This window comes from Pezoporus wallicus, unplaced genomic scaffold, assembly GCF_028554395.1.
Source record: "Pezoporus wallicus isolate ANWC-B61680 ecotype Strahan unplaced genomic scaffold, APGP_CSIRO_Pwel_v1 contig_10738, whole genome shotgun sequence".
NCBI classification, from domain to species: domain Eukaryota; kingdom Metazoa; phylum Chordata; class Aves; order Psittaciformes; family Psittacidae; genus Pezoporus; species Pezoporus wallicus.
This window is the reverse complement of record NW_026637882.1, coordinates 5,947-33,162: the sequence shown is the minus strand read 5'-3', so window position 1 is coordinate 33,162 and position 27,216 is coordinate 5,947. Positions and strand designations below refer to the sequence as shown.

The 27,216-nt window shown below is 65.1% G+C and overlaps 3 protein-coding genes across 4 annotated transcripts; all 3 read left to right on the top strand.

Annotated features, from left to right (window-relative positions):
- Positions 1-172: 172 nt before the first annotated feature.
- PRCC (proline rich mitotic checkpoint control factor) lies at positions 173-5,119 on the top strand. The gene is made up of 7 exons (XM_057408076.1): positions 173-695; positions 1,645-1,692; positions 2,057-2,629; positions 3,037-3,132; positions 3,861-4,004; positions 4,465-4,530; positions 4,938-5,119. Exons 1-7 carry the CDS (start codon positions 270-272, stop codon positions 5,022-5,024), a joined length of 1,440 nt encoding a protein of 479 aa, XP_057264059.1. The 5' UTR covers positions 173-269; the 3' UTR covers positions 5,025-5,119.
- Positions 5,120-7,763: 2,644 nt separating this feature from the next.
- INSRR (insulin receptor related receptor) lies at positions 7,764-18,460 on the top strand. Of its 2 annotated transcripts, none has more exons than XM_057408075.1 (22): positions 7,764-8,084; positions 8,926-9,480; positions 11,351-11,663; positions 11,987-12,129; positions 12,236-12,380; positions 12,467-12,681; positions 12,750-12,876; positions 12,997-13,235; positions 13,313-13,480; positions 13,575-13,770; positions 14,047-14,088; positions 14,173-14,441; positions 14,535-14,671; positions 15,099-15,264; positions 15,862-15,970; positions 16,065-16,135; positions 16,533-16,762; positions 16,844-16,954; positions 17,067-17,226; positions 17,653-17,782; positions 17,865-17,999; positions 18,156-18,460. In XM_057408075.1, exons 1-22 carry the CDS (start codon positions 7,991-7,993, stop codon positions 18,406-18,408), a joined length of 4,008 nt encoding a protein of 1,335 aa, XP_057264058.1. In that variant the 5' UTR covers positions 7,764-7,990; the 3' UTR covers positions 18,409-18,460. The 2 variants fall into 2 exon arrangements, with proteins under 2 accessions (XP_057264058.1, XP_057264057.1); XM_057408074.1 differs by having other exon boundaries at positions 15,859-15,970.
- An 818-nt stretch (positions 18,461-19,278) lies between these two features.
- On the top strand, positions 19,279-26,526 carry NTRK1 (neurotrophic receptor tyrosine kinase 1). The gene is made up of 17 exons (XM_057408079.1): positions 19,279-19,573; positions 20,369-20,443; positions 20,596-20,667; positions 21,051-21,119; positions 21,333-21,487; positions 21,566-21,714; positions 21,843-21,969; positions 22,062-22,391; positions 22,900-22,917; positions 23,081-23,139; positions 23,313-23,415; positions 24,312-24,458; positions 24,565-24,695; positions 24,778-24,950; positions 25,538-25,778; positions 26,054-26,212; positions 26,306-26,526. Exons 1-17 carry the CDS (start codon positions 19,374-19,376, stop codon positions 26,489-26,491), a joined length of 2,394 nt encoding a protein of 797 aa, XP_057264062.1. The 5' UTR covers positions 19,279-19,373; the 3' UTR covers positions 26,492-26,526.
- Positions 26,527-27,216: the final 690 nt, after the last annotated feature.

Below are 27,216 nucleotides of genomic sequence, written 5' to 3'. Positions count from 1 at the left end.
GCACGCTGGGAGTTGTAGTCCCGCCGCGCCGGGGCGCGGACCCTGCCGGCAGCCATTATCTGGGAGCGCGGCGCCGGGCGTTGGGGCCGCTTCGGCGCTGGTCCGAGCCCGCGGCCCCGCCATGGCCGCGTAGCCTCGGCCGCTCCGTCCCCTCCCTGCCCGCTGTGCTCGCGGAAGGCGCGGTCGGCGGCGCGGCCTAGCCCGGAGGGCGGATCCTCGGCCTCGCGTAGCGGCGGCTGCCCGCGGAGGGCCGCCCTCCTCGGGGGGCCATGTCCCTGGTGGCCTACGCCAGCAGCGAAGAGGAGAGCGATGCGGAGGAGCCCGCGGGCGACGAGGAGGAAGCGGCCGCTCCTGCTCCTCCTCCCGCCGCAGCCCAGCAGGCCCCGGCCCGGGGCCTCTTCGCTTCTCTGCCTCCCCCCAAGGCCCCCGCGGGGCCGCCGCCGCCGCCTCCCTTCCCTATGGGGCCCCCGCCCGGCCTGAGGGGCTTCGGCACCGGGCCCGAGCCGGGCGGCAGCGGAGGGGAGCAGCAGCCGCGGCTCGGGGGGCTCCTCCTGCCCCCCCCCAGGAACGCGGCCACCGCCGAGGCCCCGAACGTGCCCGCTCCGGCCGCGGCCGGGCCCGATTTGAGCCTCCCCAAGGCCAAGAAGAGGACGGAGCCGGTGCGGATCCCGGTGCCCGAGCTGCGCGGGGGAGATGTGAGTACGAGCGGCTCCGTCCCGCCCGGGCGTTGGCATGGGGGGAGCAGCGGCTCCTTCCTCCTCTGCCCCCCCCCTCCCCAGCACAAGGGGTTCCATAGGAGGAAGGAGCCCGGTGAGGGTGCCGGGACCCCGGGGAGCTGGGGCTGCCCCATCCCTGGCAGTGCCCAAGGCCAGGTTGGACACAGGGGCTTGGAGCAAGCTGCTCCAGTTTAAGCGGTCCCTGCCCCATGGCAGGGCTTGGAGCTGGAGGAGCTTTAAGGTCCCTTCCACTCAACCCATCCCATGCTGATCCAGGAGGGCACTCGAGGCCGTTGTCGTGGCATCGGCAGGGGGATTTGCCCTGGCTGCCGGCCCTAATCCTGAAGAGCTTTGCAGAATTAACCTGATGGAGAAACCCTCTTTAGAATCCTAACGGAGCAACCCCAGCTTCTCCCCAGCCCAGCTTCCCCCTACAGGGCCCGAGGTGATGGTGCGGGCGCATCCCCCTCAAGTCCCTTCTGCTCTTTGCTCCCGAGCCGCAGCTGCTCCTGCCCCGTGCTTCTGGCTCTGCAGGTTCAGGCCCTGCGGACCTTCAGGTGTTTGCTCCCCTCTTTGCTTGCGCTCGCAGCGCCTTGGAGGGCTCCCGAGCCCTAAATCCTTGATGGGAGCAGGGAAAAGCAGGTCCCCGGCCCCCTTAGTGAGCGCCTTCCCCTCTCCCCTTCCCTGGGCCTGGCCTCGGACGCTCCCGGTGGGACAGGAGCTGCTCCTGGGTCGCTCTCACAGCAGGAACCAAGGAGGGGTTTAGCTCCCTGCCCTGCCCTGGGTGCGTCGGAAGGGCTGGACCGCATCCCCAGTGGTGATGCTCAACCCGGAGCCGCATGGCTGGGCTCTTTGCCTGCTTTGGTGCTAGGTTGCCTTTGCCGTTTGGGTGCCTCCCGTTGTGCTGAGCTCTCTTTCTCTTTCTCAGTCAGATTCCGAGGAAGATGAACCAAGCAAGAAGAAAAATCCTCTTCAGGTAAACCCCTGGAATGGGAAGCGTTTGGCTGGGGACGGAGCTTGGGCTTTCCACTGGTACCAATGAGCCCCTTTAGCACGTGGCTTTGAGCGGATCAAACCGCTGAGCTCCCCTCAGGGATTGCCCCTTTTCGGGGGCAGTTTCATCCCTTTCAGCCTCCAAAAGCCAGGGGTTGAGGGGGGAACCTGGCACCTGCTTGCAAAGGGCACTTCTAAGCCAACCAATGCCCTTGGTGTGCTCAGAGCAATGGGGAAGCCGTTGGTGCGGGTGGAGAGGCGCGGACGGGCAGCAGAGCTCCTGGGTCTCACTCGTCCCCCTTCTCTCTCCTCTTCGGGTACCGTTCGCCCTGCCTGGAACCCTGCAGAGCCACGGCGAGGGCTCGGGTTTGTCGGCGCTGCTTCCCCAGCCCAAGAACCTGACCGTGAAGGAGAGCAACCGGTTGCTTCTGCCCTACTCCGTCTCGAGGAGAGCGGGAGAGAACCCCTCTGACGGCAAAGCGAAGGCGCCCGCCTCGTCCTCCAAAGCCAAACCTCCCTCCAAGCCAGCAGTGCCCACGACTCCTTCCCCCTCCGCTATCAAAGCCGCTGCCAAGAGCGCGGCGCTGCAGGTAACCAAACAGATCACGCAGGAAGAGGATGACAGCGACGACGAGCTCGAGCCAGAGAACTACTTCTCCTTGTCTGACAGGAGCGAGCCCGGCGCGGTGGGTGCCGACACCTACCTGTACTCTGGCCCCGGGGTGCCCGAGGAACCCCCCCCCGGCACGGAGCCGGAGCCCCACTTCCAGGACGCTGCTGCCAACGCGCCTCTGGAGTTCAAGACGGGCGCAGGCTCCAGTGGGGCTCCGCACACTTGGGTGCCCAAGCCTGGAGAGGATTACAGCAGCCAAGCCTACAGCCAGTTCCCTGCCTACGGCGAGCCTGGCACCTATTATCAGGTGGGTCCTGCTCTGGGGAGGCCGCTCGGATGAGGGGATGGTTGAGGTGGTTCTGGGAGCAGACCTGCAGCTTGTGGGGATGTCACCTGCGAGAGCAGGGGCACAGGGAGCAGAAATCCCCGGTGTTAACACGCCAGGGGCTGGGTCGGGGTGGAAAGGACCTCAAGCTCCTCCTGCTCCAGCCCTTGCTGTGGGCAGGGACCCCTTCCACTGGAGCAGGGTGCTCCAAGCCCCATGCAACACGGCCTTGAGCACTGCCAGGGATGGGGCACTTCCCACTGTGTGTAACGCACTCTGCTCCCCAGCAGCCGGTGGGGTGAGGGCCGGATTCCGTGCTCCATCCCGGGACCTCACTGTGGGGATGCTCCCGGGCTGATCTCCCAACCTGCTTCTCCTTCTGCTGACAGGATTACTACAGCAGCAGCTACTACCAGGAGGGGGAACCGGCGCCGGCAGCAGCACAGGAGATGAGCAGCGACTCCTCCTTCATCGATGACGAAGCGGTTGGCACTTCCCTCCCTGCCCTGCTGCAGGATTGCTGTTTCAGCTCTGTTGGGGCACAGGACCCCACCGGCACCCCCTGTGCTTCGTGCTCACTTGTTCCATGGGGTCTAGCAGGGGGTGGTGTCCTCCATGCGGTCTCTTGGGCTGCTGCTTCAGCGGGTCCATGTGTGATATCCATCAGGGGTGTTTGCTTCCAGAGCCCCATCCCCTCCTTGTGAGGGGCAGACAGAGGGGGTGAAGCTGTTCCCTGCTGAGCTGCACATGAGCCACCCTCGGGGTACCTTCATGGTGCCTCCTCCAGCGCGGGGGTGAATTAAACCCCTCAAACCCCTCTTTTCAACCACCTTTTCCCACTGTTGATCCCGTGCAGAAGCTGCCAGGCTCATAAACCGAGGAGTCACCCATCTCCGAGGGACCTCTGCCCTTCAGAGGTGCATTTGTGCCATGGGAGGCGGACGTGCTGGCAGCAAAACCTCAGGCACCTCCCTAGAGCTTAAACTCAGGAGGCTGAGGTGCCGATGAGGAGGTGCTGTTCCCTCTTGTGTGTGGGGCAGTGAGGTTAGAGCCTTCCTGCTGAGAGCTTTAGGGCCTGTGGCAAAGCAGAGCTCCCCCTGCTAGCAGGGGAGGTGGTGGGTGGTGGGGCTCGTGGCGTGCTCAGGGGCTCAGCCTCCATCCCCCTTGCCTTGCTCCAGTGCTGCTGTAACCCTGGTGTCTTCTCTCGTTCCAGTTCAAGCGGCTGCAGGGCAAGAGGAACCGAGGGCGGGAGGAGATCAACTTTGTGGATATCAAAGGTGATGATCAGCTCAGCGGAGCCCAGCAGTGGCTCACCAAGTCCTTGACGGAGGAGAAGACCATGAAGTCCTTCAGCAAGGTACAGCCACAGCTGGAGGTGTATTGGCTCAGTCACCAGCATGGGGGGGGACAGGGACCCTTGGGTGCTGTATGAAGAGTTCCACATCAGAGCTGCTCAAAACACGGGGTGCAGGAGGCAAAAACCAGGCAGGAACTGCTCCAGAGCCCTTTAACAGGAAACAAAGCACCTCAGAGTCCTAAACTCTGAGACTGGATCCTCAAGGATCACCTGGTCCATCCCCTCTTGGCTAAAGCACGGTGTAGCCAAGGCAGCCCAGCTGAACCTTCAAAGGATCCAGGGATGGGGAATCTGCCACCTGCCTGGGGATGCGATTCCAAGGCTGATTGTTCTCATGGTGACAGCATCCTCTCGTGTCCGAGCTCCCCTTGCCCCGGCTTTGTGCAGGCTCCGCTCGCGTTCCGCTCTCTGGGTCGGGATCTTTGCAGCCTTTAACAGTTCACTTCCTTTGGCTTCCTAGAAAAAAGGAGACCAGCCCACGGGGCAGCAGAGGAGGAAGCACCAGATCACGTACCTGATCCATCAGGTGAGCGGCGCCAGGCACCTGGGGCCACCAGCACCCTCGGGGCAGCAGCACCTCGACCCTGAGGGTGTTCTAGCCCTGAGCTCCTGCTGGCTTTTGGGTCTGCTTCACTCCCCCCCCCCAGCCCCAGTGTGTTCAGGGGCTCTTTGCCGCCTGTCTTCCTTCCACCCCATTGCCCTGTGCTTCGGGAGCAGCTCCTGACGCTGTCCCCTCAAGAAGCCACGTTTCAGCTTGAACGAGCTGCCTGTGCATCCCTATGGAGTCAGGCCTCTGGCATGGGGATGCTGCGAGCTCCTGGGAGGAGGCTGCTGCCTGCAGTGCCCGGGCACCCCCGGCAAAGGGGGGGGGGGGTGAAGCTCTGGGGGCTGCTGACTCAGCAGCGCTCATCTCCATCCTCTCCTGTCCCGCAGGCCAAGGAGCGAGAGCTGGAGCTGAAGAACACTTGGTCTGAAAACAAGCTCAGCAGGCGCCAGACTCAGGCCAAATACGGATTCTGACCCCTCTGCCCTGCTCCTTGGCTGTGTCCCAGGGGACCTCCCGTGTTGGACTGCTCATGGGCAGCACCCAGGCCCTCCCCTCCGCCACGAGAAGGGTTTCGTGCGCCTGGGCCTGAGCCTCCACCTGCAACCTTTCCCCTCCCTCCTTAACAAGCAAGCCCATGGAAGGGTCAATCCAAGCCTGTTCCACACAACGGATCCCGCCCCAGGCAGGAGCTGGGCCTGGCACGAGGCTCTGGGCACGGGGGCTGCAGGACCCTTGGGCAGAGTCTCAATAAACTCCCAGTTCCCACTTTGCTCCTCTCCTGGACTCGCTGCGCGCTCGGAGCGGGATCGGCCTCTCGGAAAGACGCTTCCAAGCCCTTGTGCCCCCTTCTTTTGTGGTCCCTTTGTTTGGGGCATCCTCGGGGCTGAGGAGCTCCCCGGCTCCTCTCACGCCGCCGCTGCTGGTGTCTGGGCGAGGGATGCTGAGTCCCTGCTCCTGTCCTGGGCTCCAGCAGCCTCCAGGTGCCGAGGGGGAGCTCCTCTTGCAGGGCAGAGCTGGGGACACCCGGCTGTGAGCGCAGGGAGGATCCCGAGGTGCTGTCGGATGAAGATGCTCCGTGTGTGTCAGTGCATTTCCTGCCCCCCCCTTCCTCCTGCAGACCCCTCCCCGCAGCCCAACCTCAGTGGCCTCACTCTGTTGCTAAAGGGGCCGGAGCTGGCGCTGCCCTCCCATTCCCACCATGGGTTTTAGTGTTGTAAAGCAGCTTCTCGTCGTTGTTGGATTTAGGACTCCCAAAGGGTTTTTTTTTCTCCCCCGTTTCCTGTTCAAACCAAGCAACCCTGAGTGAAACCTTTCCTTAGAGTGCTTTAAAGCCCCCCCCCCCCCCCATTCCCGGGTGACTTCCCGGGATGTTTTAGTACTTTGGGAGCCCCTTTGGAGCGTTGGATGAGCAGAATCGAGTCACTGGTGAGTAATTTATTGCTCTCTCCCCTGTGGAGCCCAGGCCTCCAGCGAGGGATTTGATAAAGGAATAAACTTTGCAATGAACTCAATCACATCGGGGTCCGGCCCTTGGTGCTCGGCTCCTTGCTCCAGGTATCCCGGATCCATTCTCCCTTCCCACGGGAAGGCTGAAGCCCATGGTTTGGGAGCAGCCTTGGTTTCCCCTCCGAGCAGATGCTGTTGAATAGCCAGGGGTGAAACACTCCACCAAGGGCATGGGCTCTGGGTTTTGCTCGGCTGTGATGGGTATTCCCGACCCTCGGCATTCCCGACCCTCGGCATTCCCGCTTGGAGCGCGGTGACGGCAGAGCCGGGGCTGGAGCTCTGCTCCCAAACCCTTCCTCTGTGGCCTCCAGGGGGGTTGTGGGGTCCTGGAGCTTGAAGCCCTTTTCCTATTCCTATTCCATGCGTAGCAGCTCACGTTTAGCCCTAGAGGGGAGCTGGGATAAAGGCCCTGGAGCTCTCCTCCTGCCCCCGAAGGCTTCCTTTGGCAGTGAAGGAGCCCCTGCAGGTGCTCGTCTGGGACCTCCCTCCCATCGCAGCACAAACCCTGACCCCCCCCCATGCACCCCCCTCTGCCCGGGCTCACAGGGGCTGGAGCCGATGGGATGGGGGGGCTGCAGCTGCCTGCAAGGGGCAGGAAGCAGCGATGGAGCTGCAGGAGCCTTGGCTGATGGGACACATCCAGGCAGGGTGGCCCCGGGAGCAGAGCGGGGTGAGCCCAGCACCCTCAGCTCCATCCCAGGGCAGGGCTGCAGTCACCACCCCTGGAAGTGGTCCCACGCCGCGGAGCCGAGGCCCTCAGTGCCATGGGTTAGGGGTGGCCTTGGCAATGCTGGGAGCGGTTGGACTGGATGAGCTTGAAGGGCTTTTCCACCCTGGGTGATCCCATGGTTCCACGTCAGCCGCGATTCCCTCCTGGTGCCGCGTGCTCCGGAGCCAGCCCCGCGCTGGCACGAGGTGTCTGAGAACAGGGATTCGAGCTGGGAATGGCTCATCCATTGCACCGGGACAGGGATGGGCTGCGCTGGGCTCTGCAGAGCAGGGATGGCCTTGGGGATGGGGATGGATCCCGAGGCACCAGCCCCAGCTCTCTCCACCTTAAGAGCCCCACGGCCCTCCCTGCACCCTCGCACCCACTTCCCCCACGGCAGCCACCAGCCGGGTTTCCTGTTCTCAACCCTTGTTTGGGGACCGCTGCTGCAGGACGGATCCGGCTGCTCCAGACACCGGGAATTGCCCCTGAAAGGCTTTTTCCAGCAGAGAGCTTCTCTTGGGACCCACAGCCAGATCCTGCCTCCGTTCATCCCTCCATCCCTCCCTCTCTCCATCCCTCCCTCTCTCCATCCATCCATCCATCCATCCATCCATCCATCCATCCATCCATCCATCCATCCATCCCTCCGTCCATCCCTCCCTGCCACCCTCCATCCATCCCTCTATCCCTCCCTCCATCCCTGTATCCATCCCTCCTTCCCTCCATCCACCCATGGGGCTGCCCCACGGCCGGACCCTCCCCTCCGCTCAGCCCTAGAGTGGGAACTCAACCTCCCCTCATCCCCGCTCCTCTCCCGCAGCTCCTCCCGCCCCCGGGGGGGGACCGTGGGCTCCCGGCCCCGTGCTCCCGGGGGGTGACCGCGGCGCTGTCACCTTGCACCGCACCGGGGGCTCCACCGGCGCCCGCTGCATCCCTGCCCCGAGCCCCTGGGTGCCGCTGGGGACCCCGGAGCGGCTCGGCCCTTCCCCGCTTCCCGGCCCATCCCGGCGGGGGGGGCGGTGTTTGCCCTCCTCTATTTCCCAAACAAGCGCTGGCCGCGGCCCGCGCAGTTTTCAGGCTAAATATTTGGTGTGCGGCAGCCGACAACAACGCGGAGGGGCCGCGGGGCCGCCCCCGCCCCATAGCGCGCTCCATAGGGGCCAGCGGCCGGACACGGAGCGGCAGCGCCCGAAGCAGGACGGGGCCGGGGTCCCGGCGGGGATGGGGACCAGGGTGCGGGGCGCCCTGCGGATGGGGCTGGTGCTGCTGCTCCTCGGCCCCCTCCCGCTGCCCCCCGTGCGGGCGCCCTCCGAAAGTAAGTGCTGGGATGGGGGGGGCTGTGCATGGGGGGGTTGTAAAGCTCTTTGGGTGCTTCCTGCCTCGGTTCCCTCCCCGTGTGCTCTGAATCCCCCATCCAGGAAGAGGAGAATGCGGACCCCCCCCCTCCATTTGTTGGGATGGGAAGAAGGGAGCGTGGTGGGAGGTTTGGCTGGAGCTGGGAGCTGGAATGGTGGGAAGGAGCCATGGGCAGCGCTGTCAATGGGGGTGAATGGAAAAGGGAAGGGGGGGGCTCCTGTGGCTCCTATGGCCATAGGGGGGAACGTCTGGGATCAGGGTCTGTCCTGCCCCCCCGTCCCTGCTGCACACGCAGAGGGTCCCTGGGCCCATGTGCATCCATGAGATCCCATCGCTGGGATCTCAGCACTCAGCACCAGGGCCCGGGCTGGGGATGCTGCAGCCGGGAAGCCGCTGCCTCCTCCTTGCATCCCTGCTTGCGCTGGGAAGTGCGGGATGCTCCTGCGATATTCCCTCTCTTTGGGTGGGGAGGCCCCGCGATGGCAAACCCAGTGGGGGGGCACTGGGAATGCTGGAGCAGGACCTGCATCACCACACATCAATGGGGGGGGAGATGCTGTGAGCTCCCCATGGAGCATCCTGACCCCTGCGGGGTGCAGGGCCGTGGTGTGGGGCTGACAGGAGGCGAGACAAGAGCCAGCCCTCGTTAGCATCACCCCTGAGCCGCCTGTCACAGCCGCTCCTGTCACCCCAACCATCACAGCCGCGGCATCAACCCCCCCGTGCATGGTGGTGCTGGGGGGCAGCGGCCCCATCCCCGCTGCCCACAGCGTCCCCCCCCCCCCTTGTCGCCACCGCAGTCTGCGGCAGCATGGACATCCGCAACGACGTCTCCCAGCTCCAGAAGCTGGAGAACTGCTCCATCATCGAGGGCAACCTGCAGATCCTGCTCATGTTCACCACGGGCGCCGAGGACTTCCGCGGCCTCAGCTTCCCCCGCCTGCTCATGATCACCGAGTACCTGCTCCTGTTCCGCGTGTACGGGCTCGAAAGCCTCCGGGATCTCTTCCCCAACCTCTCCGTCATCCGCGGCACCAACCTCTTCTTCAGCTACGCCTTGGTCATCTTCGAGATGCCGCACCTGCGGGACGTGGGGCTGCACAGCCTGGGCCACATCCTGCGCGGCTCCGTGCGCATCGAGCGCAACCAGGAGCTCTGCCACCTCTCCACCATCGACTGGGGGCTGCTGCTGCCGCCCGACGCCGGGGACAACCCCTACATCGTGGGGAACAAACCGGCCGCGGAGTGCGCCGACGTCTGCCCGGGCATCCTGGACGTGGGGAAGCCGTGCGCGCAGACCAGCGTCAACGGGCGCCTCGAGTACCGCTGCTGGACCTCCGGCTACTGCCAGAAGGGTGGGTACCGGCGGGGCCCGGCGCGGCCATGGGGCCGCTGGGCCCTGCGGAGGGCGGGCGGGGGGTAACCGGAGCCGCGCTGTAACAGCCCCGCTGCCGCTGTCCCGGTGCGAGGTCACCGCGGGCCCCTCCCGGGCTCGTTTGCTGTAAACAGGAGGCTGGGCAGGGGGTGTGTACAGTAAACACCGATCCTTATCGGGGCTGCGGCACCGCCACCGGCACCGCGGCCGGGCAACGAGACCTGCAGCCGCAGCCACAGCTTCCCTTCCCTTCCCTTCCCTTCCCTTCCCTTCCCTTCCCCCTTCCCTTCCCTTCCCTTCCCCTTCCCCTTCCCCTTCCCTTCCCCTTCCCTTCCCCTTCCCTTCCTTCCCTTCCTTCCCTTCCCTTCCCTTCCCTTCCCGTCCCTTCCCTTCCCTTCCCTTCCCCTTCCCCTTCCCCTTCCCCTTCCCTTCCCCTTCCCCTTCCCTTCCCCTTCCCTTCCCTTCCCTTCCCTTCCCCCCTTCCCCCCTTCCCCCCTTCCCCTTCCCCTTCCCCTTCCCCTTCCCTTCCCTTCCCTTCCCTTCCCTTCCCTTCCCTTCCCTTCCCTTCCCTTCCCCTTCCCCTTCCCCTTCCCTTCCCTTCCCTCCCCCTTCCCTTCCCTTCCCTTCCCTTCCCCCTTCCCTTCCCTCCCTTCCCTTCCCTTCCCTTCCCCTTCCCCGTCCCCCCCTTCCCCGTCCCCTTCCCCGTCCCCCTTCCCCCTTCCCCCTTCCCTTCCCTTCCCTTCCCCTTCCCCTTCCCCCCTTCCCCCCTTCCCCTTCCCCTTCCCCTTCCCCCCCTTCCCTTCCCCCCCTTCCCCTTCCCCTTCCCTTCCCCTTCCCCTTCCCCTTCCCTTCCCTTCCCCTTCCCTTCCCTTCCCCTTCCCTTCCCCTTCCCTTCCCCTTCCCCTTCCCCTTCCCCTTCCCCTTCCCCTTCCCCTTCCCCTTCCCCTTCCCTTCCCCTTCCCCTTCCCTTCCCCTTCCCTTCCCCTTCCCTTCCCCCCTTCCCCTTCCCCTTCCCCTTCCCCTTCCCCTTCCCCTTCCCTTCCCTTCCCCTTCCCTTCCCCCTTCCCTTCCCCCTTCCCCCCTTCCCTTCCCTTCCCCTTCCCTTCCCTTCCCTTCCCTTCCCTTCCCTTCCCCTTCCCCCCTTCCCTTCCCTTCCCTTCCCCTTCCCCTTCCCTTCCCCTTCCCCTTCCCCTTCCCTTCCCTTCCCCTTCCCCTTCCCTTCCCTTCCCTTCCCTTCCCTTCCCTTCCCGTCCCTTCCCTTCCCTTCCCTTCCCTTCCCTTCCCTTCCCTTCCCTTCCCTTCCCTTCCCTTCCCTTCCCTTCCCTTCCCTTCCCTTCCCTTCCCTTCCCTTCCCTTCCCCCCCTTCCCCTTCCCCTTCCCTTCCTTTGATTCCTCCCTCCCTCTTTCTTTCTCTTTATCCCTTCATCCCGTTATGCATCTGCCCCTCCTTCCTCCATTCCTCCCTCACTTCATCGCTCCATCACTTCATCCCTGCCTCTTCTTTTGCGTGGAGACCTCAGAGCAGCTCCCAGTGTCTGCAGGGGGCTGCGAGGATGCTGGAGTGGGGCCTTCATCAGGGGCTGTAGCGATAGGACAAGGGGTGATGGGTTCAGAGTGAACCAGGGGACGTTCCGGTTGGATCCAAGGCAGAAGCTCTTCCCTGCGAGGGTGCTGAGGCACAGGGTGCCCAGAGGAGCTGTGGCCGCCCCATCCCCGGCAGTGCTCAAGGCCCGGTTGGACGCAGGGGCTCGGAGCACCCCGCTCCAGTGGAAGGGGTCCGTGCCCGCGTCAGGGGCTGGGGCAGGCGCTGCTCCCCGCCCCACGCACCCCGTGCCCTGTCCCCCTCGCAGTGTGTCCCTGCGGCGCGGGCTCCGCCTGCACGGCCTCGGGCGAGTGCTGCCACGCCGAGTGCCTGGGGGGCTGCGGGCGGCCCCGGGACGGCCGCTCCTGCGTCGCCTGCCGCCACTTCCAGTTCCAGGGCCGGTGCCTGCCCTCCTGCCCGCCCCGCACCTACGAGTACGAGGGCTGGCGCTGCGTGACCGCCGAGTACTGCGCCAGCCTGCGCAAGGTCTCCGGCAACCCCCGCCACGCCTCCGAGTTCGTGCTCCACCAGCGGCAGTGCCTCTCCGAGTGCCCCGCGGGATACACCAGGAACGGGAGCAGGTCCGGAGCCGAGCGGGCAGCGGGTGATGGGGAGCGGGTGAGGGACCGCGAGAAGGATCGGGAGGATGGAGCCAGGAGGGGGCTCTGCTCCCAAGGGATGGGGCGGGAGGAAACGGCCTCAAGCTGCCCCGGGGGAGGTTGAGATGGAGCTGAGGACCAGTTCCATCCCCGTTGGCTGCCCAGAGCAGTGATGAGAGCAGTGAGAGCTGAGGCTCTCAGTGCCACGGGTTAGCGGTGGCCTCGGCGGTTGGGAGTGGATGAGCTGAAAAGCGCTTCCCACCCTCACTGATTCCCTAATTCCCTGGCCCTGGGTCCTGTCCCAGCATGTTCTGCCACAAGTGCGAGGGGCTGTGCCCCAAGGCCTGCAAGGTGGGCACCAAGACCATCGACTCGACGCGGGCGGCGCAGGAGCTGGGCGGCTGCACCCTGGTTGAGGGCAACCTCATCGTGAACATCCGCCGGGGCTGTGAGTGCTGGCTCCAGCCTCCTGCATCCCACCCTGCCCAGGGGGCAAGGAGAGGGGTGGATGAACCGGGGTGGGGGGGTTCCTCACACCTGCGGCTTGTCCCCAGATAACCTGGCCTCGGAGCTGCAGAGCAGCCTGGGCCTCATCGAGACCATCACGGGCTTCCTGAAGATCAAGCACTCCTTCGCCCTCGTCTCCTTGTCCTTCTTCAAGAACCTCAAGCTGATCCGCGGTGACTCCATGGTGGATGGGTGAGGATGGGGCATGGGTTTGGGTCCGGGGGGTCAAATGGCTTTGGGGTGCCCTTTCCCACCTCTTCCATGCGCGTCTCCTCCAGGAATTACACCCTGTACGTGCTGGACAACCAGAACCTGCAGCAGCTCTGGGACTGGAGCCACCACGTCCTCTCCATCCCCGTGGGCAAGATGTACTTCGCCTTCAACCCCAAGCTGTGCCTGGCCGAGATCTACCGCATGGAGGAGGTGACGGGCACCAAGGGGCGGCAGAACAAGGCTGAGATCAACCCTCGCACCAACGGGGACCGGGCGTCCTGTGAGTACGGGGCTGGGGAACGCGGTGGCATCTCAAGACCCTGCCCCAACCCTCCCTCCCCTGCACAGGCAAGACCCAGCCCCTGCGCTTCACCTCCAACGTCACCGAGTCCGACCGCATCTTCCTCAAGTGGGAGCGGTACCGGCCCCCCGAGTACCGGGACCTCCTCAGCTTCATCGTCTACTACAAGGAGTCGTGAGTGGTCCCCATCCACCCTCGTGGGGGGGTCGGGAGCCCCATCCCATGGGGTCCTGCTGGACCCCGGGGGGTTGCGCGGCTGGGAGGGGGACCCCAATGCCTGGATCTGTGGGGCAGACCCTTCCAGAACGTGTCGGAGTACGTGGGGCAGGACGCGTGCGGGGCACAGAGCTGGAACGTGCTGGACGTGGAGCTGCCGCTCAGCAGCGAGCAGGAGCCCGGCGTGGCCCTGCTCAACCTGCGGCCCTGGACTCAATACGCCATCTTCGTGCGCGCCATCACCCTCACCACGGCCGAGGAAGGGCGCAACTACGGCGCGCAGAGCGAGGTGGTCTACATCCGCACCATGCCAGCGGGTAAGGGACGGGGCCGGGGCTGCGGGGCCCCACGGCGGAGCCCCGGAGGGGCACTGACCATCCCCACGTCCCCCCAGCCCCGACGGTGCCCCGGGACGTCATCTCCATGTCCAACTCCTCCTCCCACATCGTGGTGCGTTGGAAGCCACCGACGCAGCGCAACGGCAACATCACCTACTACCTGGTGCTGTGGCAGCAGCTGGCTGAGGACATGGAACTCTACGTCAATGACTACTGCCACAAAGGTGAGGCCGGATGAGTGCCGTGGCTGGGGACAGGGATGCTCGCACCGAGCCAGGCTCCGGGATCACCTCCAGCCTTGCCCATCCCTACCCGCAGGCCTGAAGCTGCCCACAAGCAGCGCGGACACGCGCTTCGGGGCCGGCGATGGCGACGGTGCTGAGGTGGAGCAGGATGCGGAGGAGCGGTGCTGCCCGTGCCGCCCGGCCGATGGGCAGCTCCACATGCAGGGGGAGGCCGAGTCCTTCCAGAAGAAGTTCGAGAACTTCCTCCACAGCTCCATCATCATCCCCAGGTGACGTCCAAGGGGGGTCCTGTTGGCGTCTCCGTTGGTGCGAGGGTTGATCTCAGCTGCCCCTTGGTGCCCATCACGGGGTAGATCTGAGCCAGGCACAGCTTGGGCTTGAAGGCGAAGTGCATCCTGCCCATGGGGATGGAGAGGACGTGGTGGCTCTGGTCCCAGAGCTGCTGCAGGTTCTGGCTGTCCAGCACGTGCAGGGTGTGATTCCTGGAGGAGGACGCATGGATGGCGTTCCCGATGGATCCTTTAACCAATTTCCCACTATCCCAGGCCGCCCTGGAAGGTGACGTCCATCAACAAGAACCCCCAGAGGTGAGCGGGGACCCCACCAGCCCTTCCCTACTCAGCTTTGGGGAGCCACCCCCCCCCCGCTCCATCCCTCCCCGTGTCCCGCAGGACCCCGAAGCGCCGCAGGGACCTGGCGGCCGCTGCGTCCCCGACCAACGTGTCCTGGGTGGAGCCTGCGGCGCCGCCGCGTGGCACCGGCGGGGACCCCAAACCCCACTTCCAGATCTTCGAGGACAAGGTGGTTCGGGACCGCGCGGTGCTGTCGCGCCTGCGGCACTTCACCGAGTACCGCATCGACATCCACGCCTGCAACCACGCCGCGCACACCGTGGGCTGCAGCGCCTCCACCTTCGTCTTCGCCAGGACCATGCCCGAGCGTACGTCCCGAGCCTGCTTCCATGGCTCCGGAACGCGCCGGCTGGAGGGAGGGGGGGTGATGGGAGCTGAGCCCCTCCGTGCCCCCTCTCCAGTGCAAGCTGACAACATTCCCGGGAACGTGACGTGGGAGCCGGCGGGGAAGAACAGCGTCCTGCTGCGCTGGGAGGAGCCCCACAACCCCAACGGGCTCATCCTCAAGTATGAGATCAAGTACAGCCGCGAGAGCGAGGTGAGGAACCCCCCGCAGCACCCTCTGACGTGTCTGGTTATGGGGGCAAAACACCCAACGATCGCTTCCCTTCCCATCCCCATCCCATCCCCTCCCCATCCCATCCCATCCCTATCCCTTCCCATTCCCATTCTATCCCCATCCCTTTCCCTTCCATTCTATCCCCATCCTTTCTCATTCTCATTCCCATCCCCATCCCATCCCATCCCCATCCCATCCCATCCCCATCCCTTCCCCATCCCATCCCCATCCCTACCCCTTCCCATTCTATCCCCATCCTCTCTCCTTCCCATTCTCTTTCCCATCCTCATCCGCATCCTCATCCCTATCCCATCTCCTTCCCATCATCTCATCTCCCTCCCCCCGAGGCCCATGCATGGCTGGGGTCAATGCAGCCCCTTTGCCACCCCACCATTGTCCCCCCCAGGAGGTCACCACCGTTGTCTGTGTGTCCCGCCACCGCTATTCCAAGTACGGAGGGGTCCACCTGGCTCTGCTCCAGCCGGGAAACTACTCGGCCAAGGTCCGGGCCACCTCTTTGGCCGGCAACGGCTCATGGACAGGGCTCATCAAGTTCTACATCCTGGGACCAGGTACCCACAAGGGACGGGGGGACACCAGCAGGGTCCCCAGCCATGGGCATGGGCTGTGGGGCAGGGAGCTGGGGGTCAGGGATGCTGCTGGAGCAGGGGATGCTGCTGGGTTGGGAGCCTCCAGCCAACAGGGACCTCCCAGAACTGCTCAGAAATGAGCCTCCAGGGGTTGGAGCTGGAGGAGCTTTAAGGTCCCTTCCAACCCAAACCATTCCATGATTCCACCTTTTACAGCAGTAACAGATTAAGTTCTAGTCAGGCTTTGGTCCTTCTAACTTCCTCCCTGCACAACCCCGTGGTCCTCCCGAGTTGCTGGCTCCAACATTCCACCAACATTCCTTTTATCCCTGATTTCCAGCCAAAGCTCTCTGTCATCCAGGCCAGTCTTCTCCCATCCTTCACTGGACTGGGGAGTTGGGGGACTGGGGGACACTGGAGGATCAGGGGGTGTTGCGGGATTTGGGGATGCTCTGGGATGGGGACACCCAGGGACCAATGGGTGCTTCTGGGCTGGGGAGCTGGCCCAATGGGGGTGGTGGGTTGTATCCTGCAATGTGTGGGGTGGGCTGAGTGCCCACGGCCGCCTGCTCCCAGCAGCCGAGGAGGAGTCCAACAGCTTCTACATCCTGCTCACGGTGGCGCCCGTGGTGCTCATGGTGCTCATCTCCTGCCTCGCCATCTTCGTCTTCTTCTACAACAAGAAGAGGTAGTGACCATCCCCGTGGCGCCGGGGCTGGGATGTGGGGCGGTGGCACCGAGCCCCCCCCACCCCGTCCTCTGAGCGATGCCACCCCTGGCAGGAGCAATGATGGGTACCCCAGCGGGACGCTCTACGCCTCCGTCAACCCCGAGTACTTCAGCACCTCGGACAGTGCGTGGGGATGGGCAGGGATGGACATGGCCATGGGATGGGATGGGATGGGATGTGGTTGTGGATGAAGATGGAGATGGGGATGGGGACAAGGATGGAGATGGGGACAAGGATGGTGATGTGATGAAGATGGGGATGGGGATGAAAATGAAGATGGAGATGGGGACAAGGATGGTGATGTAATGGGGATGGGGATGAAGATGAAGACAGGGTCATGAGGATGAAGATGTGGCTGGGAATGGGGATGAGGATGAGAATGGAGACAAGGATGGAGATGGGGTGGAGATGGGGATGGGGACAAGGATGGAGATGGGATGGAATGGGATGAGGATGGAGATGGAGATAGCGGCAGGGATGGGGATGGTGACGGTGAGAGCGGGACCCCCTCCCCCTGCAGTGTACATTCCTGACGAGTGGGAGGTGTCGCGGGAGAGGATCACGGTGATCCGGGAGCTGGGGCAGGGCTCCTTCGGGATGGTGTACGAGGGGCTGCTGCTGGGGCTGGATGCCGAGGGCGAGGAGACCAAGGTGGCCCTGAAGACGGTCAATGAGCTGGCCACCATGCGGGAGCGCATCGAGTTCCTCAACGAGGCCTCCGTCATGAAAGCCTTCAAGTGCCACCACGTGGTAGGTGGGGAGCCAAGGGAGACAGAGGGGACATGGAGGGGTCTGGCCCCAAACCGGCCACCCCTCTTTGTGCCCCCCAAGGTCCGCCTGCTCGGTGTCGTGTCCCAGGGCCAGCCAGCCCTGGTCATCATGGAGCTGATGACACGTGGGGACCTGAAGAGTTACCTGCGCTCGCTGCGGCCTGACGCCGAGGTGAGGGGCTGGCCAGGTCCCGCAGTGCCCATGGGCACAGGGACCCCCACACCATCCCTGGGGGGGAGACCTGGAGGGTCCCCCAGCCCCCGGGTTTCTGTGCCCGGTGCAGAACAACCCCGGGCTGCCGCCGCCGTCGCTCAAGGACATGATCCAGATGGCCGGGGAGATCGCCGATGGCATGGCCTACCTCAACGCCAACAAGTTCGTGCACCGGGACCTGGCTGCCCGCAACTGCATGGTGTCCGAGGACTTCACCGTCAAGATTGGAGGTGCCAGCCCCACACAGAGCCCCAGACAGGGTGGAAGGGACCTTAAAGCTTCTCCAGCTCCAGCCCTCCCCATAGGCAGGGGCACCTTCCACTAGATCAGGATGCTCGAAGCCCCGTGCAACCAGGTTAAAGCCATTCCCCTTGTCCTGTCCCTACATCCCTTGTCCAAAGCTCCCCTCCAGGTTTCCTGTAACCCCTTTAGGCACTGGAGCTGCTCTGAGGTCTCCCCCAGAACCTTCTCTTCTCCAGGCTGAGCAGCCCCAGTGCTCCCAGCCTGGCTCCTATGGGAGCTGCTCCAGCCCCTGCTCATCCGGATGGGATCCAACAGCTCCATGTCCTGACGCTGCGGACACCAGAGCTGCACCCAGTGCTGCAGGGAGTATCCTGGTGCTCACATCCCCCATCCTCCTCTTCCTCCCCCCCCAGATTTCGGCATGACCCGGGATATCTACGAGACGGATTATTACCGGAAGGGGGGCAAGGGGCTGCTCCCCGTGCGCTGGATGTCCCCAGAGGCCCTCAAGGACGGCATCTTCAACACGCAGTCCGACGTGTGGTGGGTGCTGGGGCACGGGGAGCCCTGTGGGGCTGGGGGGAGCCGGGGGGCCGTGTCCCAGTTGAGTGCCGTGGTGCTGCAGGTCCTTCGGGGTGGTGCTGTGGGAGATCGCCACGCTGGCCGAGCAGCCCTACCAGGGCATGTCCAACGAGCAGGTCCTGCGCTTCGTCATGGACAACGGGGTCCTGGAGCGCCCCGAGAACTGCCCCGACAAACTGTGAGCATGGGGATGGTGGAGACCCCCCCCCCCCCCCCCCCAAAGCCCTCCCCTTGTGCTGCTCAGAGAGCCCAGCCCTGCGCCCATCACCCCGGTGTCTGGTCCCTGGGTCCTTTGGGCTGCGCCCCAAGCCCAGCGGTGCCTCTTCTCCCGCAGGCACGAGCTGATGTGCCTGTGCTGGCAGCAGAACCCGCGGCAGCGCCCTTCCTTCCTCCAGCTCCTGGAGAGCATCAAGGACCACATGGCCCCCGCTTTCCGCACCCTCTCCTTCTTCTACAGCCGCGGTGGCTCCGGAGAACCCGCCGACGCCGACGTGGATCAATCCCATGGGAAGGACGAGCCCCCCGAGTCCCCACCGCCTTCCCCTAAGGACCGCGGCTCCAGCCGGCTTCCCAATGGGATGGCCTGAGCCCATCCCGGCGTGTCCTTGGACTCTGCATCCCCCGGCCATCCCCCCCACCGCCGGGACCCCCCTGTGTTATTTATTGCTTCCAAGGAGTGGGTGCTTTGGGAAAGGGGTGGTGGGAAAAACCAGGATGCTCCATGGGGCGCGTTTCCCCTGGGAATATCTTGGGGTGCTCCGAGCCGAGGGGAAGGAGTGGGAAGGCGCCGGATGGACGGAGACCGCCTTGGTCTGTCCTTATCGTTTTGAGAGGGGAGGGAAAAGGGGTTTGGGTCCCCCCCACCAACCAGCGACCGGGTCCCCCCCTCTTTTACACGTGGGGAAACTGAGGCGCGGGGCTGTCCTGTGCCCCCCGCTGCCATCCCCCGCACTGGGACCGGTCTCAGGGCTCCGCTGGTCTGGGTAAGGGGCTCCACTGCCTGATGTGTGCCCGTGGGATGAGCGCGAATAAAGGGGGGATGAAGCTCGGACGTGGCGGTGCCTGGTTTGGGGGGGTCACGGTGAAAGGGGGGGTGCAGCTCGGGGGGGGTCCATTCCCCCCCCCCCCCCCAGCCCCATCCGCTTCCTGCGGCACCCGGACCGGGATTAAAGCAGGGAACTGGGGAGGATGCGGCGGGCGGCGGCTCTGCTGGGGGGGGGGGAGGCGGGGGTTGGTGTCGGTGCCACCAAATGTCCCCCGTCTCCAGCCTCTCTGCACCCCAACACTGCAGGAGCCGGGGCAGCTCCGTCCCGCGTTGGGATTCTGGGGTCACACGGGGGGTGCTGTGATGGGTTCGGGGGCTCCGGGTGCCCCCGGTCCGGGGGGCTCCTGCCCCGCTCCATCCCGGCCGGGGGCGGTGCCGGGGCGGGGGGAGCCGCGGCCCCTCCCGGGGGCCGGTCCCTGCGTGGCTCTTAAGCCCCGCACGGCCCCGTGCTCGGGCTGCCGGGCAAGTGCGAGGGACGGCGGCCCCGGCCCCGGCCCCGGCCCCGCGATGCCGCCGCTGCCCGCCTGGCTCTGCCTGGCCGCGCTGCTGCTGCTGCTGCTGCTGCTGCCGCCGCTGCCAGCCCCGGCAGCTGCCGGTCCCTGCCCCCGGGGCTGCCGCTGCCCCCGGGCCGGTTCCGTGCTCTGCCGGGAGCCCGGCACCGTGAGCAGCCTGGAGCGGCTGCTGGGGACCGGCGGCTTCACCGACGTGTGAGTGGGGCGGGGGGTGATGGGGCTGGGAGACAGGGCAATAGGGCTGAGGGTGACGGGGATGGGGCTGGGAGTGATGGAGGTGGTGACGGTGGGTCTGAGGCATGTGGTGATGGGGTGATGGAGCTGGCGGTGATGGGGTGATGGAGCTGGCGGTGATGGGGTGATGGAGCTGGCGGTGATGGGGTGATGGAGCTGGCGGTGATGGGGTAATGGAGCGATGGATCTGGGGGTGATGGGTTTGGGGACAGAGCAAGGGGCCTGGGGGCTGCTGCTGCTGGGGCTGGGCACCCCGAATGTGATGGTTTGGAGGATCTCTGCTCTTGCCCCCCCCTCTGGCGTGGTTTGCAGAGGAGGGTACTGGGGTGGGAGGGGGTGCAGGACCCCCCCGTGCAGCCCTGGCCGTGCCGCATTGCCGGGGCTGGCTGTGGCGTTGTCTCCGTGCCTCAGTTTCCCCACGTGCCGGGGATGCTGCATCAGTTCTTTGTTCACTGGGTGGGGACCGGGGTCCCCCAAGAGACCCCCCTGCTCCACCCCCACAGCCTCATCCACGGGGGTCACAGTGGAACCAACCTCCTTTCGGTGGGGGTCTGAACCCCCACTTAGCACCTGACAATTCGGGGTTGCAGGAGCAGCCCCCATTGCCAAAGGGGTTTTCCTTCCTCCCCCGCCTTGGGAACAGGGGAAGGGGGGGGGGGGGACGGCAGCCGGTGCCTCCCTCCCCCTGTGCTTTCTGGCATCCCCCGGCACGGGGCGTCCTTCGCTGCCCCCCAAACCCCTCCTCTGCCCCCCCAGTGTCATCGAGAACCAGCGGGCGCTGACGGCACTGACCCGGGCTGACACCAGGATGCTGCGGGAGCTGCGGAGCCTGTGAGCACCCCGACAGCCGGGGACGGGGGGTCCCTGTGTGGGGAGGCTGGGGCATGGAGCCTGATCCTGCAGCAGGGAGACAAAGGGGGAACGCTCCCAGGATGGGGATTTCGGGGTTCCCATTGCGGGCGCTCAACCCTTGCCTCCCGCAGCACCATCTCCAGGTCGGGGCTGCAGCACATCGCTGACGATGCCTTCCTGGACACCCCCAGGCTGAGCCATGTGTGAGTCTGTGTGTGTGTGTGCGTGTGTCCCCAGCTCCCTTCCCCATCCCTGCGGGCGCTCAGGCCCGGTGCAGGGTGACGGGATCGATGCTGTCACCGCGCCGGGGGGGGGGGGACACATGTGGGGCTCTGCTACTGAGTGGGAAACCATCGACCTGGGGGGGTTTCTGCCCGCCCCCCGCCCCGGGAGCTCTGTGCTGCCCTGGTGCGGGGGGGGACGGGCCCTGTCCTGGGGTGCTCGGGGTTCTCTTCTCGCCTGGAAGCCGGTGGCCCCGTGGCAGAGGTGGTTTTGCTTGGTCACGGTGTGACCCGGTGCCAGGGTGGGGTGAAGCAGGATGGGGTCTGCGGTGGGAAGGGGCGGCTGATGGGCTCCATCCCGGCAGGAATCTCTCCTTCAACGCGCTGCAAAGCCTCTCCTGGAAGAGCTTCCAGCATCTGCCCCTGCAAGAGCTGTGAGTGATGGGGAAGGGGAAGATGGGAGCGGAGCATCCCTGGCGGAGGAGGCAGGGACAGGGCTGGGGATGCAGGGAGAGGGAGGCTCTGACAGCCCCGGTGTGGAGATGGGGACGGGGTGGCACCTGTGGCATCCGGCTCGGGGCAGGACCAGTGGGATTGGGAATGCTCACCCGTGGTGGGTCCTTGTCCTCTTCCCTGCCCCATCCCAGCGTCCTGGTGGGGAACCCCTTCAACTGCTCCTGCGGGCTCCGCTGGCTGCAGCTCTGGCACATCGGGAGCCGGCCCGACCTGGGCAACCAGTCCCTGGGCTGCTGGGATGGCTCCGCGCTGGTGCCACTGGGGAGCCGGCCCCTGCGCGCCTGCGGTAGGTGCTGATCCCCCCCTTCCTGAGCCCTCTGGTGGGGGAGAAACCCGGCCCCGCTCACCCCCGTGTCCCGGGCAGAGCCCCCGACCGTCCGCATCGAGCCCCCCGGGGCCGCGCTGCGCCAAGGGGACAGCATCAACCTCACCTGCCTCATCGCGGCCGAGCCGCCGGGCACCGCCGAGTGGGTGCTCCCCGAGGTGGGCCCCGAGCTGCCCGTGGTCACCAAGGCAAGTCAGGGCCATGGGGCTCAACCCCAGCGGGGCACGGCCCCATCATCGCCCCACCATGGCCGTGGGGGGCTGCATTGGGGCGGGGGGGGGGGTGTTGATGTTTGCTCATCCCGATGCTCCCGCAGCTCTCGGACCAGGAGCTCGTCCTGGAGATCAGCAACGTCTCCTCCAGCCTCAACCACAAGGACCTGACGTGCCGGGCAGAGAACGTGGTGGGGCCGGCGGAGGAGAGCCTGGTGCTGAACATCACCTGTGAGCAGCCCGGGAGGGGGGGGCCTGGAGCGGGCTCGGGTTTGGGGTCTGGCTCCGGCACCCATCCCGCTCCCTGCGTGCGTCCCCTTCAGTCCCCCCCGTGATCCTGCTGCTGCACGAGGCCATCCCGCAGCACTTCTGGTGCATCCCGTTCTCCGTGGACGGCAACCCCGCTCCCAGCATCCGCTGGCTCTTCAACGGCTCGGCCCTGGAAGAGGGGCCCTACATCCACACGCGCATCGTGGAGTACGAGCACAACTCCACGGTGCTGCACGGCTGCCTCCAGCTCAACCGCCCCACGCACGTCAACAACGGCATCTACACCCTGGTGCTCCGCAATCCGCTGGGAAGCGCTTCCCGCAGCGTCCCGGGCCGCTTCATGGAGAACCCCTTCAGCTTCAGCCCCGAGGAGCCCATTCCCGGTGGGTGCTGCCCGGGGGCTCCATCTCCGTGGCTCTGTGCACGGCTCCGGTGTGGCTCAGTTTCCTCAGGGGTGGGAGAAGGGAAAGGCAGGGAATAACGAGGTTTTTCCTCCTTTGCCTTGGGAATAACGAGGTTTTTCCTCCTTTACCTTGGGAGTAACGAGGTTTTTCCTCCTTTACCTTGGGAATAACGAGTTTTTTCCTCCTTTGCCTTGGGAATAACGAGGTTTTTCCTCCTTTGCCTTGGGAGTAACGAGGTTTTTCCTCCTTTACTTTGGGAATAATGAAGTTTTTCCTCCTTTACCTTGGGAATAACGAGGTTTTTCCTCCTTTACCTTGGGAATAACGAGGTTTTTCCTCTTTTTCCTGGGAATAATGAAGTTTTTCCTCCTTTGCCTGGGAATAACGAGTTTTTCCTCCTTTATCTTGGGAATAACCGAGGATTTTCCTCCTTTGGCTTTGGAATAACAAGGTTTTCTCCTTTCTCTCCCCTGCTGGGCTGCACCAGTGTCTCTGTCTCCACTGGGTGAGTGATGGGCACTGCAGCGGGTACAACCCCTGACCCAACAGGGCTGATGCTGGGGTACCCCCATCCCTGCGCTGCAGGACAGTTGCCATCCTGGTGCCCCCCACACACACAATGGGGCCCCCCTGCCCCACACTCACCCCACACCCTTCTCCCACCCCAGGGACCAGGAACAGCTCATTGGATGGGCCCGTGGAGACGGCGGATGAGCACGCGTTCGGGGTGAGGGGGTGCTCCGTGCCTGGGGGACCAGGACACCCCAAAAAGGGGGGGGAACAAAGCCTTAGGGCCCAGAGCCGAGCGGGATGCGGTGGGGCTGAAGGGCAGCGCTCCCGTGCCTCGGTTTCCCCTGGGCTCTGCGGCCGTTACCAAGGGCCTGTCCCCGCCGTGCCCAGGTCTCGGTGGCCGTGGCCCTGGCCGTGTTCGCCTCCCTCTTCCTCTCCCTCATGCTCATCGCGCTCAACAAGTGCGGGCGCCGCTCCAAGTTCGGCATCAACCGTGAGTGTCCCCCCCCACCCCAGGGACAGGCACCGGGCACCGGGACAGCTGGGGCTGGGACACAGCAGCGGGGAGGGGGACCAAGGGTGGGGATGCTGATGGGGACCAAGGGTGGGGATGCTGATGGGGATGTTGATGGGGACCCCAGGCAGGGACATTGATGGGGAACATTGGGGGGGATGTTAATGGGGACCAAGGGTGGGGATGCTGATGGGGACCAAGGATGGGGATGTTGATGGGGACCACAGGCATGGATGTTGATGGGGAGCACTGCGGGAGATGTTAATGGGGACCAAGGGTGGGGATGCTGATGGGGATGTTGGTGGGGACCACAGGCATGGATGTTGATGGGGAACATTGGGGGAGATGTTAATGGGGACCAAGGGTGGGGATGTTGATGGGGACCACAGGCAGGGACGTTAATGGGGACCAAGGGTGGGGATGTTGATGGGGACCACAGGCAGGGACATTGATGGGGACCAAGGATGGGGATGTTGATGGGGACCACAGGCAGGGACATTGATGGGGACCATTGCAGGGGATGTTAATGGGGGCCAGGGGTAAGCCCGTTGATGTGGACCAGGTTTGGGGGCATTAATGGGGACTCTGTGTGGGGAACGTTGATGGGGACCATTGGGGGGGATGCTGATAAGGACCGTAGCGGGTGCTGCCCCCCCCCCCCCCCCCCCCCCGGCAGCACAGGCAGCAGCTGCTAATTCACTCCTGGAATAGATTCAGCCTCTAAATGGGTTTGATGGGGCTGCCTGGCCCCCAGGGGCCGGCCCGGCCGAGGGGATGCTCGGTAGAGCCTGGCACTGGCAGCGCCGGCTGGAGCGAGGGGGGGGGACACCATGGGACCCCCTCGATGGCTTTGTCCTTGTCCCTGTCCCTGCAAGGCTCGGCCGTGCTGGCCCAAGAGGACGACCTGGCCATGTCGCTGCACTTCATGAACCTGGGCAGCAGCCCCTTGTCCTCAGCAGAGAGCAAGCTGGAGGGGCTGAAGAGCAACTTCATCGAGAACCCCCAGTACTTCTGCGACGCCTGTAAGGGTTTGGAATGGGGAGGGACGGACCCCAGGAGCATCCTCCCAGTGCCTCATCCCTGGTGCAGGGTCGGGGGGGCACTGATGGGTCGGGGTCCCCCCCCCAGGCGTGCACCACGTGCAGCGTCGGGACATTGTGCTCAAGTGGGAGCTGGGGGAAGGCGCCTTCGGGAAGGTTTTCTTGGCCGAGTGCTACAACCTCCTCCCGGAGCAGGAGAAGATGCTGGTGGCTGTGAAGGTGAGGAGGGGGGGGAACGATGATGATGATGATGATGATGGGGGTGTCTATGGGGGGGTTGTTTGATGCCGCCTCCCCGCAGGCCCTGAAGGAGGTGACGGAAAGCGCCCGCCTGGACTTCCAGCGCGAGGCCGAGCTGCTGACGGTGCTGCAGCACGAGCACATCGTCAAGTTCTACGGTGTCTGCACCGAGGGCGAGCCCCTCATCATGGTCTTCGAGTACATGAAGCACGGGGACCTCAACCGCTTCCTCAGGTGGGCCGGGGGGGGGGGGGTGCCTCAGCCCCCCCCTCCCCTTTCCTTGGCCGCTCCATCAGCGCTGCCAGCCTGCTCCCTGCTAATGCAGCCCTCCTTGCAATATTGATTAGATTAGCTGTCTGAGAGGCTCAAATAGAGAGAGATTGGCCATCAGCTGGAATGAGCAGAGACTTTTCGATTGCCCCCCCAGGTATTGCTGCTAGACGGGGGGGGACAGCGCGGGGGGGGGGAAGCTGCCAGAGGCATCGCTTTAGTGGCCGCGCTGAGCTCTGAGACGTGGCTGCTGTGATTATCGTTATGGGAGTTGGCATTAATGGTTGTGCCGAGCAGAACCCCCCCGCCCCAGCTCCCGCTGTCAGCAGCGCTCGGCATCAAAGGCAGAGCTGCTGGATGCGGCCCCCGGTTCGCACCCCGGCGGCCTCCGTGGAGCCGGGGACCGCTTTGGGATGGAGGGAGCTCAAAGCTCCGCGGGCAGGGGCACGGTCCCCTCCTGCATCCTTCCCGGCACCGCCGCTCCCTCCCTTTACCCCCACTGCTCCCATTGCCCCCCGTGCCCGGCTCCGAGCAGCCCCTGTGCCCGGCAGGTCCCACGGCCCCGATGCCAAGATGCTGGAGCAGGGGCAGGGGCAGCCCTGCGGGCCGCTGACGCTGAGCCGCCTGCTGCAGATCGCCACGCAGATCGCCTCGGGCATGGTCTACCTCGCCTCGCTCCACTTCGTCCACCGGGACCTGGCCACCCGCAACTGCCTGGTGGGCCACGACCTGGTGGTGAAGATCGGGGACTTCGGGATGTCCCGGGACATCTACAGCACCGACTACTACCGGGTGAGCCGGGTGCTCCGCTCCCATCCCCGGGCCGTGCCCAGCCCTGCTCAATCACAGCAGCCCAGTCTGGGGTGGGGTGGAGGCATCTTAAAGCCCATCCAGTTCCATGCCACTGCATGGAGCAGGGAGCTCCAGCCTGGCCTTGAGCACTGCCGGGGATGGGGCTCCTCCGGGCACACTCAGTGTTAAAACAGCTCTAATCTGAGGCATATCTGGGGGCTTGAGGGGGGCAAACGGGGGGGGTCCTGCCCCACTGATAGCCCCGCTGCGGGCAGGTGGGGGGCAGGACCATGCTGCCCATCCGCTGGATGCCCCCCGAGAGCATCCTCTACCGTAAGTTCACCACCGAGAGCGATATCTGGAGCTTTGGCGTCGTGCTCTGGGAGATCTTCACCTACGGGAAGCAGCCCTGGTACCAGCTCTCTAACACCGAGGTGGGTGATGGAGGGGGGGGGGGCAGAGGATGGTGTCAGAGCTCCCGGGGGTGTGTGTGGGGGTTATCCCATCTCCATCCCGTATCCCCACAGGCCATCGAGTGCATCACGCAGGGCCGGGAGCTGGAGCGGCCCCGCACGTGCCCCTCCGAGGTGTACTCCATCATGCAGAGCTGCTGGCAGCGGGAGCCCCAGCAGCGCCGGCCCATCAAGGACATCCACAGCCACCTCCAAGCCCTGGTCAAGACCCCCCCCATCTACCTGGACATCCTGGGCTGAGGGGGGGACCCCTTCCAAGCACCCTCTGCTCCCTGCTGCCCCGCTGCCTCCCGCCCCATGGATCCCCCCGGGCTGATGCTCCAAGGGAGGTGGGGGGGGAGAGGGACAAAACCTTATTTATAGTGGAAAATTCCCTTCCCAGCCCCCCGTGGGGGGCTGCGGGGCTGGGCTGGGGGCCCCCCAAGGCTGATGGGGCAGAGCTGAGAGCTCCCAGCACAGGCTCGGGGCCAGTGCTCGCGCTGGGGGCCCAGCTCTAGGGGGGTGGTTTAGGTACTCGGTGGCTCGGCTGCTCCTTCATCCCGGTCCGTGGCTGGTGGGATGCTCCGCTCTGCAGCACAACCGGTCCATAATAAAGCTGTCCGCCCCCCTCCCCCCCCGCACTGGGACCCGCTGGCTCCGGGTGGGATTGGAGCGGCTTCGGGATAAAAAGAGGGGGGTTTTGGAGCAGGGAGGCTGTGGTGAGGGGAGAGGATGTGCCCGGGATGCAGGGACGAGGTGTGCCTGGGATGCAGGGATCATGTGTGTCCGGGATGATGTGTGTCCAGATGCAGGGATGATGTGTGTCCAGATGCAGGGATGCAGTGTGCCCGGGATGCAGGGATGATGTGTGTCTGGGATGCAGGGACGAGGGGCGTGCCTGGGATGCAGGGATCATGTGTGTCCGGGATGCAGGGATCATGTGTGTCCGGGATGCTGTGTGCCCGGGATGCAGGGACAATGTGTGT